Source organism: Nycticebus coucang, chromosome 1 (genome assembly GCF_027406575.1).
Source record: "Nycticebus coucang isolate mNycCou1 chromosome 1, mNycCou1.pri, whole genome shotgun sequence".
Taxonomy (NCBI): domain Eukaryota; kingdom Metazoa; phylum Chordata; class Mammalia; order Primates; family Lorisidae; genus Nycticebus; species Nycticebus coucang.
The window spans coordinates 13,184,889-13,201,519 of NC_069780.1; the positions used below are offsets into that span (position 1 = coordinate 13,184,889).

The following is a 16,631-nucleotide window of genomic DNA, read 5'->3' on the forward strand; positions in this document are numbered from 1 at the left end:
GCATACGGATAGAGCACCGGGCATACAGATAGAGCACCGGGCATACAGATAGAGCACCCGGCATACGGATAGAGCACCGGGCATACAGATAGAGCACCGGGCATACAGATAGAGCACCGGGCAAACAGAGCATCCGGCATACGGATAGAGCACCGGGCACACAGATAGAGCATCCGGCATACGGATAGAGCACCGGGCACACAGATAGAGCACCGGGCATACAGATAGAGCATCCGGCATACGGATAGAGCACCGGGCACACAGATAGAGCACCCGGCATACGGATAGAACACCGGGCATACAGATAGAGCACCGGGCACACGGTTACAGCACCGGGCAAACAGATAGAGCACCCGGCATACGGATAGAGCACCGGGCATACAGATAGAGCACCGGGCACACGGATAGAGCACCGGGCATACAGATACAGCACCGGGCACACGGATACAGCACCGGGCACACGGATACAGCACCGGGCAAACAGATAGAGCATCCGGCATACGGATAGAGCACCGGGCATACAGATAGAGCACTGGACACACGGATACAGCACCGGGCACACAGATAGAGCACCGGGCACACGGATAGAGCACCGGGCATACGGATAGAGCACCGGGCATACAGATAGAGCACAGGGCACACAGTTAGAGCACCGGGCACACAGACAGACAGAGCACCCGGCCCGGCAGCTGGGCGCAGGCCCGCTGGGCCGGGCGTTTCTGCGACGCCTCTGCGCGGAGTGTAGGAGGAACCGCAGGAGCAGCCGCGGTTGGAATTTTCCTCTGGAAAAGGAGTGACGGACACTCGGCCAAAGGATCGCTATTCCAGGGAGACGACAGTTGAGTGGATAAGGCGATTCCCAGAGAGCTTTCTACTCTCGGGGTCAGAAAGACCGAGGCCCGCACCTCCGCAGGGGAGGGGACGGCCGCTCTTCCCGAGAAGTCGTTTTACACTCGCAACAAACAAGACCTTCCCAAGGGCCCGGGATACGTCAGTCGTTCGTCTCGCTGGGGAAGCAAACACTGACATTTCGCAGATGAGAACTCTGTTGGGGAAAGGACCTCCGCGGAGCGCCGTGGGGGGCGGGGCACGGCGGCGGCCCGGGAGCTCCCGTTGGGCGGCAGCGGAGGTGGGGCGAGCGCCGCGCAGAAATAGCCCCAGCTCGCCGCGGCTCCACGCCAGTTCCGTCCGCGGCCGGAGAGCTGCAGCGCGGCGCTGCCTCCGGGATCCTCGCTCCGGGCGGGCCTCCGTGAGTCACCTGCGGGGCTGTCGCCATCGCCGCCGGAGGAAATCGCGCGCCGCTGCGGCGCGCTCGGCCGGCGCCCGGAGTCCCCTCGCTCACCCCAGCCGCGTCCAGCGCCCCGGGGTCCCATCGCACACCCCAGACCCTCCCGGCGCCCCGAGTCCCCTCGCGCACCCCAGCCCTGTCCGGCGCTCGTCAGGTCTGCGCACGCCGCTGGGGCCTCAGCCCCGCCTGCGCCGCGAGCGGGGGGAGAGTTCATAGGCCGGGGCGAGGAGGAGTCCCGGGAGGAAGGAAGGACATTGCCGCACTTCTGAAGTTTTTTCCTTCCTCTCTTCTTTCCCGGCAGAGGTGAGTGCCGGGAGGCGGCGGCGGCGCTGACTCCGCCGGGCCGGGCTCGGCGCTCTGCTCCGTGATCTCCGGCCGGACTGCCTGGGGACAGTGACGGCTGTCGCGCTCCGACCGCCAGTGCGGACCTCAAACCATGGAGGGCGCAGACCTGGCCGGGAAGATCCTTTCGACCTGGCTGACGCTGGTTCTCGGCCTCATCCTTCTGCCGTCGGCCTTCGGAGTGTCTCTGGGCATCTCGGAGATGTACATGAAGATCCTGGTGAAAACTTTGGAGGTGCGTGCCCGGGGGATGCCGCCGTCCCCATCTCTGCGCACCTCTGCGGGGCTTTGGGGAGAAATGGAAGGCGGTGGGCGCCTAGATCAGAGCAGTAAGAGTCTAGGTGATGCGAAGGGTCCAGCTCTCAAGGTCAGCGGTCGGGGGGCAGGTGTGTGTATATATATTTCGGGTTCTTGTCCGCAGCAACAAGGAAATAAGCTTGGCAGTTTCTCGCGCGGAGCTGGAGGCATCAGGGCCGAGACCCCTGGACCACCCTGTGGTTCCTCAGGCTGAAGGCGAAACCACTCCACCCCTGACTGTTATCATTATTATTTTACTGATTAGAATATCAATTCTATCGCCTTTGATATCAGCCAATTTGTTTATATCCATTTTGCAGTGCAGCTGGCACTTCACTCTCCTGAGTTTTTACAGCCCCAGGTGCCAGAGGTCCTTTCGTGCACCCAAAGGCATCATATTCTACTTTATGCCCAAGATAAGAGACCAATTGCTGGATGGCAGAAAGAAAATTGATTTTTAGTGGAGTCATGGAAATTTTATCTAACCGACAGACCTGGAAATGCCATTGAAAAGGCGAATTCTTTGACCTCATCTGCAAAGCAAAGTGTTAGATGGAGGTGGGCCTGGCAGGACAACTGCAGGGTTTTTTGGCAGGTGTCGAAAGGCCTTGTCAGGTAGGGAGGGCAGGTGCTATCCCTCTTTCACAGACCTGGAAACTGAAACTCAGAGAAGTTCTGTGGTTTGAACTGAGCCTTGGAAACAGGAGTCTGAACTGAGAAGGGGCTGGCGAGGAGTGCAGTGGTTAGGACTGCAGATGCAGGTTTGCTTAGATTTGGCATTAAAATCCCGGCTCTGTTCCTCTATACGTGACCTTACAGACGTCACCTAACTCTTGTGCCTCATTTTCCTCATCTGTGAAATAGAATAGATAACACTTCTTCCCTTAGGGTTCTTTAAATGAGTTAAATTGTATCAAGCACCTTAAGAAAGGTATCTGCACCTAGTTAGGTGCAATAAAACTGCTGCTATTAAAATAATAAAATGATTACTTAGTTGCCAGCATTCCACAGTGCCTTCTACTCCTGCTTCCTATTTTCTGTCTGCCCTTAGGACATGGCTTTATCTGCTCATCTTCCTGAGCTAATGGGATGGCTCCCAGGTATACTTGAGACACTGGCTTCCACCTATTAACCTTCTGTTTTACCCCAGGTCCTTGCTGAACTTTTCTTTCTATAGCTATGCCTCTGCCTTGTCTTTGAACTTAGGTTTGATTCTTCTCTCATGTTTCCAAGTTCTGTTGACAGCTATTTCTTTGGAACTTTTCTTATGGATAGTACATCTGAGCCTGGTCATACTCTGCTGTGAATTTCTTAGCTGCTTCCTAGTGTTAGATCTTCTTCAAATGTTCTCTCCCTGGAGATGATCATCTTCAGCTGGTGTTCCCTCTTTCTCAGAATTTGGAAATGATGGAACTGCTCTCCCTCTACAGCAATGTCTTCTGGAATGTGTGCCCCATGTGAGAATGGCCTGGAGGTGACACACATATTGCACGTGCTCACTCCTGCCTGCCTTGCCTCAGTGCTTCAAAGGACAGCTAAGGAGATGCCCAGGAGGGAAGCCAGGGGTTGCTGTCAGCCTGGCATGTTACTGTGCTTGATGGGATCATCTCCAGTCCAGGATCTGCCTTTCAGCTTGACAGGGCCCCAAGTTTTAGTTTTTGTCCATCTAGTGTTGAAAAGACTTTCAGGGATGAATTCCTTTTTAATTAAACTCTCAAGAATGTCAAGGAGGCGCAGTAAGGAGGTGACCTCCCTAAGGTCATATATGGTCAAATGGAGCTGGGATTTTGATACAAACTCTAAGCAAATTTAGTGGCAGATACACCACTTAGCTAGAAAACCAAGTAGGTGGCAGGGTAGGGAACCACCCTCTTTGCTAATACTAAGTTATTAGGTCAGAGAGACGCTTAGCATATGTGGATTTCAAACAAGGATTCATCCTATGAGCCATCTCTGATTTGTTGGCTGTGGCTGCCTGGAGTTCCTGCATTTGGGAGCAGTGAGGCTCATCAGGAAAGAGAGCTGTGATCTCACAGATTTTTCTGTTTTATGCACAGGAGAGGGAAATAGCAACCCAGGATTTTCCACCCTTCAACTACAACGATGTTTGATGTTTCAAAGACATTTCTATTAGGCTAGGGTTAATACAGTAGATTGCTTTTCCTAACTATAAGAATAACTCCCTTAAAAAATTGGGCCATTATTTAGTATTAAAACATCTTTAGTGCTGGACAAATGCCCCGCCTTTCTACAGATTCCATTTAAGGCCCAGCCCTTCTGTCACTCACTACTATTTAGCAAGTTCTGAACTGTTTGGGTTCTTTCTTCCTTTCTTTAGATTTAATTCCCCCAAATAGTCCTTGGGTTCTAATCAGAACTGGTTATTTATTAAATTTCTTTGGTTATAATTTACATAGATTTTAAAAGGTCATTTGGTTATGTGTGTTTTGAAAAACAGATGGCTTTTTCCAATTCTAGAAGTTGAAATGTGTGTAGTGGGTGCCTTCTAAATAGCTGACTGGTCAAATAACTCATTCAGTTATATGCTGCTCTCTGACCCCTTCTTAGTTCATCAGTTCAGGCAGTAATTGTTTATTGAGCACCTACTGCATGCCTTCTTCATCAAAGATCTGTGCACTTAAGTCCCTGATATGGCAAGCTGCTTGGGGATAAGGCTTGAGTACTTAGCTTAGATTCTCTGAACCAGTGATGTCAGTGGGTAAATGATAACTTGTTTAACTGTATTATAATTTTATAGGAGAGAAAATTGTTTTAGGAGTACAAACTATAAAAAGTACAACTTTTGGCAGAAGGGATGTGTAGAGGTAGTCCATCTGGATAGTATGGTGTATGGGTCAGAATCTCCGAGTAGGGATGTATGTGAACTGATGGAGAGAAAGAAAGTAAGGGAACATTAGGTGACATGCAAATATTGTAATCCAAACAGATAACATGGGCAATAGACTGACAGTAAGTGTTAATGAACTAATTTTCCCTCCATGTTTGAGGAATAAGATAGGAACATGAACAGAGAGACTCCTACTTTATGTCCCTCTGACTTTGGGCAGGTCACTTTCCATCTCAACCTTATGTCTTCATGTGTTTATAGGAATAGTCCTCATAGGATTAAGCACTTGGTGCATAGTAGGTGCTCAGATCTCAGTGGAGTATGAATTGGAACACTCTCTGCTACTGTTTTTTATTGTATGAGGCTAATATTTAAGCTATCTTCAGGTCTTTGATGAGTCAACACACATTCTCATAGCAGACTCTTCTTACCTTTTGTTTTATTCTTCCTTCCTTTTACTCTCTTCTTCATCCACCAATTAGTTTTCTATCTTTTTAAAAAGGCATGCCTATAATTGTCAGATGGTTATAACCCCTCTGTACAAGGGACATTATCTCTGATGTTAGAAACCTCACCTAAGAAAACTATTTTGCCTTGGAGGCCAGCACTTATTTGAATAAGCCATTTGAGTTTTATATAACTTTAAGGATTTTTCTTTCTTTTCTTCTGTCAATCCTTAAAAGTCTTTCTAATGTAAAAATTGGAAATTGTAATTGGCTAGGTTACAGTGTTATAATTTTGCAAGCTTTTGGCCTAAGCTTTAAAAATTAGACGTGAAACTGTTTCTTTTTTGTGAATTGATTTGGAAATTAAGTGGAGAGAGAACCTGATTGATAAATGTCTTTCCTTGAGGGCAGAGTGAGGTGGGGAGTATTAATTGGAGTTGTCAGAAGCCACTTTTGTACTTTAGAACTCTGTTGCTGACTGAGCAGCTTCTTGCTTGGGGCATTGGGCAGATGTGTTCTGGGATACCTCTGGAAGAGATTGGAATCTTGGAGAAGCTGATGTTCTGTGTTTGTATTTGGGCTTACCTGATGGGCTTGAGAAGCTGGCATGGTAAAAGAGAAATAGCTATTTCTGGGGAGCTGCACTGATGTTCTAGAAAAACGTGGGGACTAACAGTGGGCTGTGGGGAGGGAGGAGGAAGCTATCCTTTTTTAACTTTGTGGCCTTCTGGGTGGTAAGCCCCAGATAGCCTCTCTTTTAATTTTTACAGCCACCCTTGGTATTGTTCCTATTTTAAAGATGGATGATAAAATGGATGATCCAAAATGTTAAAGTCTCTTGTCTATGATGATCATAGACAGTAAGTGGCAGAACTGTAATTCAGGTGTGCATCTGTCTGGCTGCAAAGCACCATTTGTTTTCACTCTCACTGGAGAATAAACCTATAGAAGAAAATGGTTTTCTTGTGCAGATTCCCTTTGGCATTACATGGCTGCTTTTCCAGCCTTTGACTTTGCCTAGCTGTGTCTTGCTACCCTTTCAGGAGAGGTTATGCATTCTTAGACTTGTCTGGTGGCAGCACATGGAGTTCTTTGTAGCACATCACGCTATTCAGGGAAAGTCACTGTATTGGTTTGCTAGGGTTGCCATTAAAAAAGTACTGCAAACTGGGTGGCTAAACAGAAATTTTCTCACAGTTTTGGAGGCTAGAAGTTCAAGATCAAGGTGTCAGAAAGGCTGGTTTCTTCTGAAGTCTCTCTCCCACACTTGTAGGGGGCTGGGGCCCTCACATGGCCTTTTTTCTGGTGTGCTTGCATTCCTGGGATCTCTTTGGCATCCAAATTTTCTCTTCCAATAAGGACGCTAGTTAGATTGGTTTAAGGCCCACCCTAACAGCTCCATTTTAACTAAATCACATCTTTAAAGACCCTCTCTGCAAATATAGTCATATTGTAAGGTATTGGGAATTAGAGCTTGAACATATGAATTTTGGAGAGACATTTCAGCCTATGAAAACCATAAAATACTGTAAGCATGGAATAATTGTTCTAGTCTAAGGTCAACTACTACTTGTACACAATATAAAATCATATGCCCATAATATAAAAGGTGAACTCTGAGATGAACAATGATTGATTGTTTATAAGATTTTATTTTGATGATATGTTTGGTTTACTTACAAATAATAATAGGTACCAAAGCATTTTTTAATTTAATATTTTATTTGGTAAAGAAAAAATTTGCAATTTGGGGAATTTAGACTGAATGGTCTTTGGTATGTCTGAGGAACAAAGAGGAGGATGGAGGTTTTATAAAGGGAAAAATGTATTTCTTGTCATCCCCTTCATCATGGAAAAACTACAGGTAATGGAAAGGCCCATAATATCGCACAGTCATTGAAAATTACTTTTTAAAAAATTACAGAATATTAGGGGTACACACGCTTTGTTTACATGCTTTGTTTTGTGCAGATTGAGCCAGTGTATAAATGTGCCCTCTGCCCAGATAGTATGCACTGTGCCCCATAGGTGTGAATTTACCCATCCCTCCTCTTCCCTCTCCCCAGCTTGATTTTCATTGAGATTTACTTTCATATATGCACTTAAGTGTCAATCGATTAGTTCCAACTTGGTATTGAGTACATGTATTCATTTCTCCATGCTTGTAAAGTTTCACTTAGAAGAATGGTTTCTGCTCCATCCAGGTTGTCATAAAAGATAGTACCAAAGCTTTATGTGAAACACTATGGAAATAAACCTTTACCTCAAATGAGAAAATACGGCAGGTATGAGTCCAGAGTTCGTGAACTTCTGCACCCCATCCTAAGAAGATACTGTGTAACAGGATGCAATCAGAATAAAACCAAGTCCTATTGTCCTTAGTGACTTGTCACTAGAAACCCAGGAGATTAGGCCACTATTTATAGACTGTTCTCTAAGTGCCAATGGTGTGTTCCTACTGGGCTCTTTGAGTTGTTGTGCAGGGGCCCGATATTGTCAGATCAGGCCTTACTCCTTGACCTTCATATATCTGCTTTAGGTTATTTATCTTTATCAGTTATTTTCTTCTTTATTTGAAAGAAATTTTAACTTCTGGCTAACAAACCGTTCTGAGCCTAGCAATAACTGAGGTTTTTGCCTTGATATATTAATAAATCTGTCTTTTTGCCCCTTCAAGGGTGCGTATGACCAATTATAATTGTTATATTGCTTTTTATCATTTTGCTACTTCCCCCTTATCCTAAATTAATCAATTTAGGTATCCTTAGTTTCTGAAATTGTAATACTCTATGCAGCATTTTCATGGCTTATATTCTAACTAGAAAAAGAACCCTTGGGATTCTCTCTAGAGTGCTGAGTTGAAAAGATCACTTGCAGGTTTTGAACTATAATGTTAATGGTAAAGAATTTTGGAAATGCATAAAAGGGCATTAAAAAATGTTTAAATCACGTGTTGGGATTTTTTTTTTTTTTACATTCCTGTGTACATTTAAAGCAAATGAGAGTTGTTTCTCCAGTTCTTAAATTCTCTCAGATCCATAGATCTTCATAATCATAACACTTTCCCTATGCATCTTAATAGGTAAGTACCCAGGAGGGCAGATAATTTTCTTTAGCTATGATTTTACCAAGTTCTTTCCAGCTTGTCCTGTCTATTTCTGCAAGCTTATTTCTGGATGCATTTTTGAGCATATTTTACCCCTAATTAGTTAAGAAAATAATTGTTATACTTTATACTCTGTGTTTAGGTATTTACCTGTTACCTCATTTAATCTTGACAGCAGCCCTATGGGCTAGGAACTACTATCATTTTACAACCAGGGAGCTGAGGCCGGCAGGGATTAAGTAACCTTGACATTCTTGATGCTGTAGCCTGTACTCTTGCCCAGCTTGCTTCACAGCCTTTTCAAGGAGTAATTTTTTAGAACATGCAGCATGCGAGAAGGTTTAGAAAGGGTAAATATCGCTCTTCCCTTATTTTAGTAGGGGATTATCAGTAGCTAATATAAATGTATACCTGGTTCTTGGAATACTGCTACATCAGAGATTCGCTAGGCTATCTCTCTTTTTTAAAATTCCAGATTAATGAGGATACATACGATTAGGTTACCTTGTTTGCATTTGTAAAGTTAAAGTTCTAGTTGTAGTAGTGACCTTCACCCAGGAAGTGTGCCGAATACCCGGTGTACCTGTTGGGTGGGAACTTACCAAACTCCACCCCTGCTTCCTCTCATCTTGGATTTATTGAATTTTTCTCTCACGTGGGCCTGAGAGTAGTTATTAATCCACTAGTTTCAATTTAGTACTGAGTACATGTGATGCTTATTTTTTATTCTTTTATTTGTGATACTTTGCTTAGGAGAATGTTCTCCACATACAAAATCTCCATCTTTTCATGGATAAAGAGTCTTCCATGGCATACACATACCACAGTTTATTAATCTATTCATGAGTTGAAGGATATTTGGGTTGTTTCTGCATCTTTGTGACTGAATTGAGCTGCTATAAACATTTGAGTGCAAATGTCCCTATGGTAAAATGATTTTTTCCTTTGGGGTAGATACCTAATAATGGGATTGCATGATCAAATGGAAGGCCTATTTTAGTTCTATGAGGAGTCTTCATACTTCTTTCCATAGAGGCTTTGCTAGTTTGCAGTCCCGCTGACAGTGCATGAGTGCTCCCTTCTCTGCACATCGGCATCTGTTGCTTTGGGACCTTGTGATGTGGGCTGGATGATACTCAAAGCGGTTTTGATTTTCATTTCTCAGATAATCTCTGAGCAGTTTTTCATGTGTTTCTTGGCTATCTGTCTGTTGTTTTACCCTCGCCGCCAGGCATATATTTCAAAATCTAGAAGTCCCGTCTTCTGAAGCAATCAGGAGGCAATCACAAATGCATTGGAGGCTGGTGACAGTGGAGCCAGTGGGAGAGCCCAAGGAGGGGCTTTTGTTCTCTTCTTGCTCCACAGCCATCCCAGATGAGCCCCCATAATTGTTATTCAAACTGCAAGCAGGTTTCGGACTAGGTTCATTTACAACTAGGTTCATTTACAATCCTGTTATTGAAACAACAAGGATTACTAAGGAAGAATGTGAAAGACATCTTGTCTGAGAATGAGAGAAGCTACCTCAAGTCTGTCTCTTCTGGGGTATCTCTTTAATTCACATACTTCCAGGGATTAATGTTTAAATTCACTTTCATATAATCATTTTAAGTATTCTACATGTATCTGAAGGATAGTTTAAATTGATATTTTTTGTTTTTGAACAGTGGGCCACTATACGAATTGAAAAAGGAGCGCCGAAGGAGTCAGTTCTTAAAAACTCAGCTTCTGTCGGTAAGTCTTCCTTTCCGTAATGGTTGTTAAACTACTTAGATTGAGCCTACCCAATTTGAACTTGAAATATGCGAGAGCAGTGTGTTCTAGAGGCCTTGGATCTCTCATAATTCTGTCCTTCATGCAAAATAGAAGCTGCCTGAGTTTTGATTGACTTTTTATTATACAGGTGTGATGTGTATTAGTTTCAGGCGTCCTCAAACTGTGGCCCCCGGCCCACATGAGGTGGTGTGATTGTATTTGTTCCCATTTTCTTTTTTTTTTACTTCAAGATAAGATATGTGCAGTGTGCATAGGAATTTGTTCATAGCTTTTTTTTTTTAAACTATAGTCTGTCCCTCCACCCATCTGCAGGACAGTGAACTGGCCCCCTGTTTAAAAAGTTTGAGGACCTCGGAATATGTTCTTGCAGGTATTACTTGCCTGTCTAAGGCCTGTTTTAAAGATGGCTGCCCACAGTTTTTAAAGATTAGTCAATGCAAAAACAAACAAACAAAAAAGTTAATTGGAGTACCTGGTAAGAAAGCTATTACTGAAATTTCATAACACCTCATTTTAACTTTTAATTTGTGGTTCTCAAAAAGTATGTTCCTCAAAGTGCTCTTTCTTGCTGGAGACCAGTTGCTAATACATGAAATAAAAATAATTTTTCAGTGAAATAAGCTTGGGAATCATCACATACTATATTTTCCTTTAGAGGAGAGCACTATGGCATAGTAATAAAGGTAAAAGAGTCCTACAGTAAAGAAACATTCTTAATTTTATTTAATTTCATGTTTCTTGAACTTGTTTGACCATGATAGCCTTTTTCCTTTATGACACCTGTTCCCTTCAGATAGAAGTGAGCTAACAAATGAATTAACCTAACCCATCCCTGCCTCAATTTCTGTGCTTTGCCTTTGTTTTAATAAAGCCTTTCACTTGGGGAAGAATTGTAAAACTTAAGTCACTGGGTTTATAAGAGGCTAGACTTCCACAGTAATGATGGCTATGCAGTAAGAACAAATAAATCCTTAAATTTAATTAAAAGGCTAAGCCTCTTTGTGTTTTTCAAAAACAGAAACAATTTTGTGCCCATCTGATTTAGAATTGAAAATGGTCAAGCTGTTAAATACTTCACTAGAAAGAATTTATGTTCTGGAGTCTTGTCTAAAAGGAATAATAGAAATTGTATGCTATAGTGAGTTTTGGAAGTAAGGTATTTGACTGAAAACACCTGAGAATTTCTGTATAATTGGTTATTATCCTCACATAATTGAAACAATTACTAGAACTTCATAGTATATATACTTAAACGCCAAAGTGCTCTTGCCAATAACATTGCCAAGGTTGGATATTTCAAGCTCTTCATTGCCAGAAGGTCTAGAAATCTAATTTTTTTATTTTTCTGAGTACTTTTTAAAATGTGTGTCATTATGATTTAAAGTGAGAACAAATGCTTTGCTGGTTTCTGTTGTGCTTGGTGAGATTTTGTGCTGTCATTCATTGATCTTGAGTGGAACTCTGTAGCCTTATGGATTAGAATGGTTGTGGTGCATGTCTTGGGCCATGAATTTATTTATTTATTTTTGAAACCAAGTCTCACTCTGTTGCCCTAGTCTAGAGTGCCATGGCATCATAGCTCATAGCAACCTCAACTCTTGGGCTCAAGCCATTCTCTTGCCTCAGCCTCCTGCGTGTCTGGGACTATTGGTGCCCTCCACAATGCCTGGCTAGTTTTTCTCTTTTTAGTAGAGACGGGGTCTTGCTCTTGTTCAGGCGTCTTGAACTCCTTAGCTCAAGAAATCCACATGACTTGCCTCGGTGCCCCAGAGTGCTAGGATTATAGGTGTGAGCTACTGCTCCTGGCCATGGGCCATGAATTTAAAAGGGCACAAGGTATTTCAATGTGATTTAAAGAAATTGGGTTTAGGTGGATTTTTTAAAACCTATGTGGAAGTGAGAACTTTATGAATATTTTCACCTGTGGCATTATTATCATTACTTGTCATACATTTGCCTTTTCTGTTTTTTATCTCTATCTTTTCCATGGTAAAGTGAGTAAACAGTGGAAGTGAACATGAGGGGAAAATATGAATCATGACGGTTTAGACTGGAGTATGGCCAGTGCTGCAAAAATTTGTCATATTTCATTCAGAGTGACTGCCCTTCCTTTTAGCATGTGTGAAACGAGGAATTGATTCTCACAGTTACTACACGTCTGTGACATGTAGGTTGAGAAAACCATGGTCCTTATGGGGAGACAGGCATCTGACAGGCCACTGTGATAAATGCTGAAACAGGTGCATAAACAAAGGGCAGTGTGAGGTCTAATTTAGGCTCTGACATGTGGCGCTTTCGTCTCTGTAGCCCCACAGCTGTACACAGTATGCACTCCGCTCCCATCCTGACTCTGTGCTCGAGTAGCCAGGACTTGCAGGGTGTGTGCCCTGTTGATGGATGCTGTGTTGGTGTTTGGAGTCATCTGAGAAATAGTGTCACAATCCTGACAGAGGGTGATGAAACACTGCCACTGGTGCTCGTGGCTGGTGCAATCTCCAGTCTTCTGAGCATCATGTCTGGGTACCACTGCCAGTGGCAACCCAAGTCAGTGTGCAGCCAGTCAGAGTGTACGTGGGGGTCGCAGCCAGGCTGAGGGCCCCAGGAGCATGGGCATGATTGTGAGTTATTTGTTTATTTATTTTTTATTTATTAAATCATAGCTGTGTACATTGATATGATCATGGGGCATCATTCACTAGCTTCACAGACCGTTTGACACACTGTGAGTTATTTCTGAATGACATAGTTCAGATAATAGATTTGGGGCTGCTGAGAGGGAGAGATGAGCTAAATAGAGAAAATAGTTATGTTTACTTTTTGCACCAAAAAACTTGCTTCTGCCAGTCTTTTACTCAGTGAAACACATTCTTTAAAATGCATTTCAGGTCTCCTTCCACAGTAAATCCCACTCACATTATACTACTAAGGTGCTTTTTTTTTTCTTTTTTAAAGACAGAGTCTCACTATGTTGCCCTTGCTAGAGTGCTGTGGCATCACAGCTGACAGCAACCTCAAACTCTTGGACTTAAGTGATTCTCTTGCCTCAGCCTCCTGAGTAGCTGGGGCTACAAGCACCCGCCACAACGCCTGGCTATTTTTTGGTTGCATTTGTCATTGTTGTTTAGCAAGGCCTGGGCTGGGTTTGAACCCTCCAGCCGTGGTGTATATGGCTGGCGCCCTACTCACTGAGCTACGGCCCCCATCTAATGTGCTTTTTTGGAATAAGCCGACTGAAAGCTGAGCCTAGGGGATTATTATCTCTATGGTTAAATGGTTCTCTACTGTCTTAAGCCATAGTCTATCATTCTACTGTGTTCTTTTATTTAAAAGCTGTTTAATTTACTGAGCTTCAGGTATGATTATGAGTAAGAACTTGTTAAGAAGTTCTAACGTTGTACCTTCCTCTTCCAGGCTTACGGGCTTTTCCTCATTGATAATACAAACATGAAGATAAACATTCTCTTCCCTGTCAAGTAATTCAGTGGAGAATATAGAGTTACCCTTCTATCCTAGTTTTGTTCCCCAAAAGGAGATGAGCCAGAGCTATGAGTAGAAGGCTAACAGGAAAAAGAAGGGCAGGGGCTCGGTCACTTCTTTCATGGCTGAGCTTTTACTGCCTCAGCCATAGGACAAATGCATCTCCTTGGACCTTGGTGTGACTTGAGATCTTAGCAACTTTTCTTTTAGTTTCTTATAAACGGTGCAAAGGACCATTTGACTTGGAAGAGCTGCCATCCTTATTCTTTAAGTACCTGGCTGATTTCCAGGATTTACTATGCTAGGTTCTTTTTTGGTCTGTTTGTTTTTTGTTTTTTGAAATAGAGCCTCACTCTGTCACCCTGGGTAGAGTGCCCTGGAGTCATAGCTCACAGTAATCTCAAACTCTTGGGCAAGTTCCTCTTACCTCAGCCTCCCAAGTAGCTGGGACTACAGGTGCCTGCCACAATGGCCTGGCCAATTTTTCTATTTTTAGCAGAGATAGGGTCTAACTCTTGCTTAGGCTAGTCTCGAACTCCTGAGGTCAAGCAATCCACCTGCCTCGGTCTTCCAGAGTGCTAGGATTATAGGCTTGAGCCACTGTGCCTGGCTTATGCTAGGTTTTTTTATGTTGGGTTCGCATCAGTTAATAGTTTTGATTGTAAATCATTATATGATCCTAGTGACTCAAGATGAATTCCACTCTAATTGTATTTTGATGTAGGACATTTGGAGTGATGACCAACCTGCATTTACCTGAGAGTGAGTCATACACATGGCAAACCCAGACAGGCTGTGGCTCATCTTTGGGGTGTTCCCTCAGAGTGTGTGGCTGGCCTGACTCAGCACCGTTGGCCACAGACTGTGCAGGATCCACGGCCCTCCACACTGCTCTGCTCCACAGGCACCCACACTCCAAGATTGTGGTCACACGGCCTGATGTGAATTTAGCCCCTTTGCTACATTTCTCTTCTACCATATATCTCATATCCCTCCAGCCACTGCCCCTTCATCCATCCAAACACTCAAAAAGGACAGAATGCTAAGGAGAAACTTCTGTGGGTGTACCTGTTCAGGGAGAATTCAGATTGCCTGATATTTTTCTTTTAATTTTACTCTTGAAATTTTTTGTCAAGGCATTCAACTAACCATATTGATATCCCATATACATTGGTTATATCAACATTAATAAAATCTTTTACATTCACAGAAAAGTGGGGGATTGTCTTTTGGGACAGAAATTTGGGGAGTATCACTTTTCTTTTCTTTTTTTTTTGCAGTTTTTGGCCAGGGCTGGGTTTGAACCCGCCACCTCTGGCATATGGGGCCAGCGCCCTACTCCTTTGAGCCACAGGCGCCGCCCAGGAGTATCACTTTTCGATATTTATTTTACCTTGAGCAGGCTGTTTTTGATTGTTTAAATCAGCTAAGTTGATTTAGTACTATTACTTTGATATAAACTCTGAATACAAACCAGTTCCTGCTGCCCTCAAAGATATGGAGTATACTGGGCTGGTGCACTGGCTCACGCTTGTAATCCTAGCACTTTGGGAGGCTGAGGCTGGTGTATTGCCTGAGCTCATGAGTTTGAGACAAGCCTCATCTCTAAAAAAATAGCCAGGTATTGTGGCAGGTGCTTGTAGTCCCAGCTACTTGGAAAGCGGAGGCAAAAGAATTGCTTAAGCCTAAGAGTTTGAGGTTGCCATGAGCTGTGATGCCATGGTACTCTACCATGGGCAACAAAGTAAGACTCCGTCTCAAAAAAAAAAAAAATACACTTAACGAGGTTATCTTATTGATAGAATGCAGGAATGTGTGTAGCTCCTTGTTGTAGAGAGCAAAATAGTCTAACTATGGGGGTTGGAAGGGTTACATGCTGAGATTTTCTTTATCGTGGCTGAAGGTCCCTATTGGAGAACATTATGCCTGATGATGATGATGATAATTTTCAAACATAAACAAAAATAGAGAAAAATAGTCTAATAGTCACGACCCACAGGAACCGTATTAAAGGGCCGCGGCATTAGGAAGGTTGAGAACCACTGATCTAATGAGACCTGTATAGCCAAGTTAAACCTTTGTTGAGTTTTGCCACACCTGATTTGTTTTTTGTTAAAGTTTTAAAATTAAAGTACAAAATTTTATGTCTTTTCAGGGTTTTTTTTAAGAAAGACTTTCAAATAATCATGATACTATTACTGTTTAAGAAACTTAACACTTTTATTCATTTTTTTCTATTTTTTTCTTTCTTTCTTTTTTCCCCCTCCCCTCCCCTCCTCTCCCCTCCCTTTCCCTTTTCTTCCCTTCCCTGTTGAAACAGGTCTCATTCTTTTACCCAGGCTGGAGTGCAGTGGCCTATTAACAGCTCACTGCAACCTCAACTCCTGGGCTCAAGTGATTCCCCTGCCTCAACCTCCCAAGTAGTCAGGACTTTGGGTGTGAGCCGCTGTGCCCCATTAATTTTTTCTGTGTTTTGTAGAGATGGGGTCTCTGTATGTAGCTTAGGCTGGTATTAAACTCCTGGCCTCAAGTGATCCTTCTGTCTAGGCCTCCCAAAGTACTAGGATTACAGGCATGAACTACCATGCCCAGCCCAAACTTAGTAATTTCTTCATATAATCTAATACATAGTCCACATTGAGATTTCCCTAATAGTTTTATAACTGATTTATTTGAACTGAGGTTCAGTCATAGTCCATGATAATGTTTATTTATTTTTCCATTGCTTTAATTGGAAATTTGGAGGTTATTGTGGGGGCAGATATACAACTTTTGTTAAGTAATTTACAAAAATTACTTAACAGCAAGTGATTCTGAGAAATGAATCTAGTAAGAATATTTATCATTATGATCAAAGATAACATACATAAATGCTGAACCATAAGGTTGACATTTTCATTGAATTGATGGCTCATTTAACAATAGGGTTTTATGAATGCTTCAGTGTTGTGGGAATTCTTGTTTAATGAAATTAGCTATGCTAAATCAACAGAGTGAATGTGCCTGTCAGCCAAAATATGGGTCAACAGTATGTTGAGTGGGTTGTTAAAG

At 43.0% G+C, this 16,631-nt stretch overlaps 1 protein-coding gene across 2 annotated transcripts in view; it reads left to right on the forward strand.

Annotated features, from left to right (window-relative positions):
- The first annotated feature begins 1,146 nt into the window (after window positions 1-1,146).
- GPAT3 (glycerol-3-phosphate acyltransferase 3) overlaps window positions 1,147-16,631 on the forward strand; it is a 55,194-nt gene continuing 39,709 nt past the window's right edge. Inside the window, exons 1-3 of one of the 2 annotated variants that reach the window (XM_053598800.1) lie at window positions 1,147-1,249; window positions 1,590-1,865; window positions 9,995-10,061. In XM_053598800.1, the coding sequence (XP_053454775.1) occupies window positions 1,725-1,865; window positions 9,995-10,061 (208 nt within the window). In that variant the 5' untranslated portion in view covers window positions 1,147-1,249; window positions 1,590-1,724. Of the gene's footprint in view, window positions 1,443-1,589; window positions 1,866-9,994; window positions 10,062-16,631 lie in introns of both variants that reach the window. The other variant, XM_053598715.1, reaches the window with a different exon arrangement.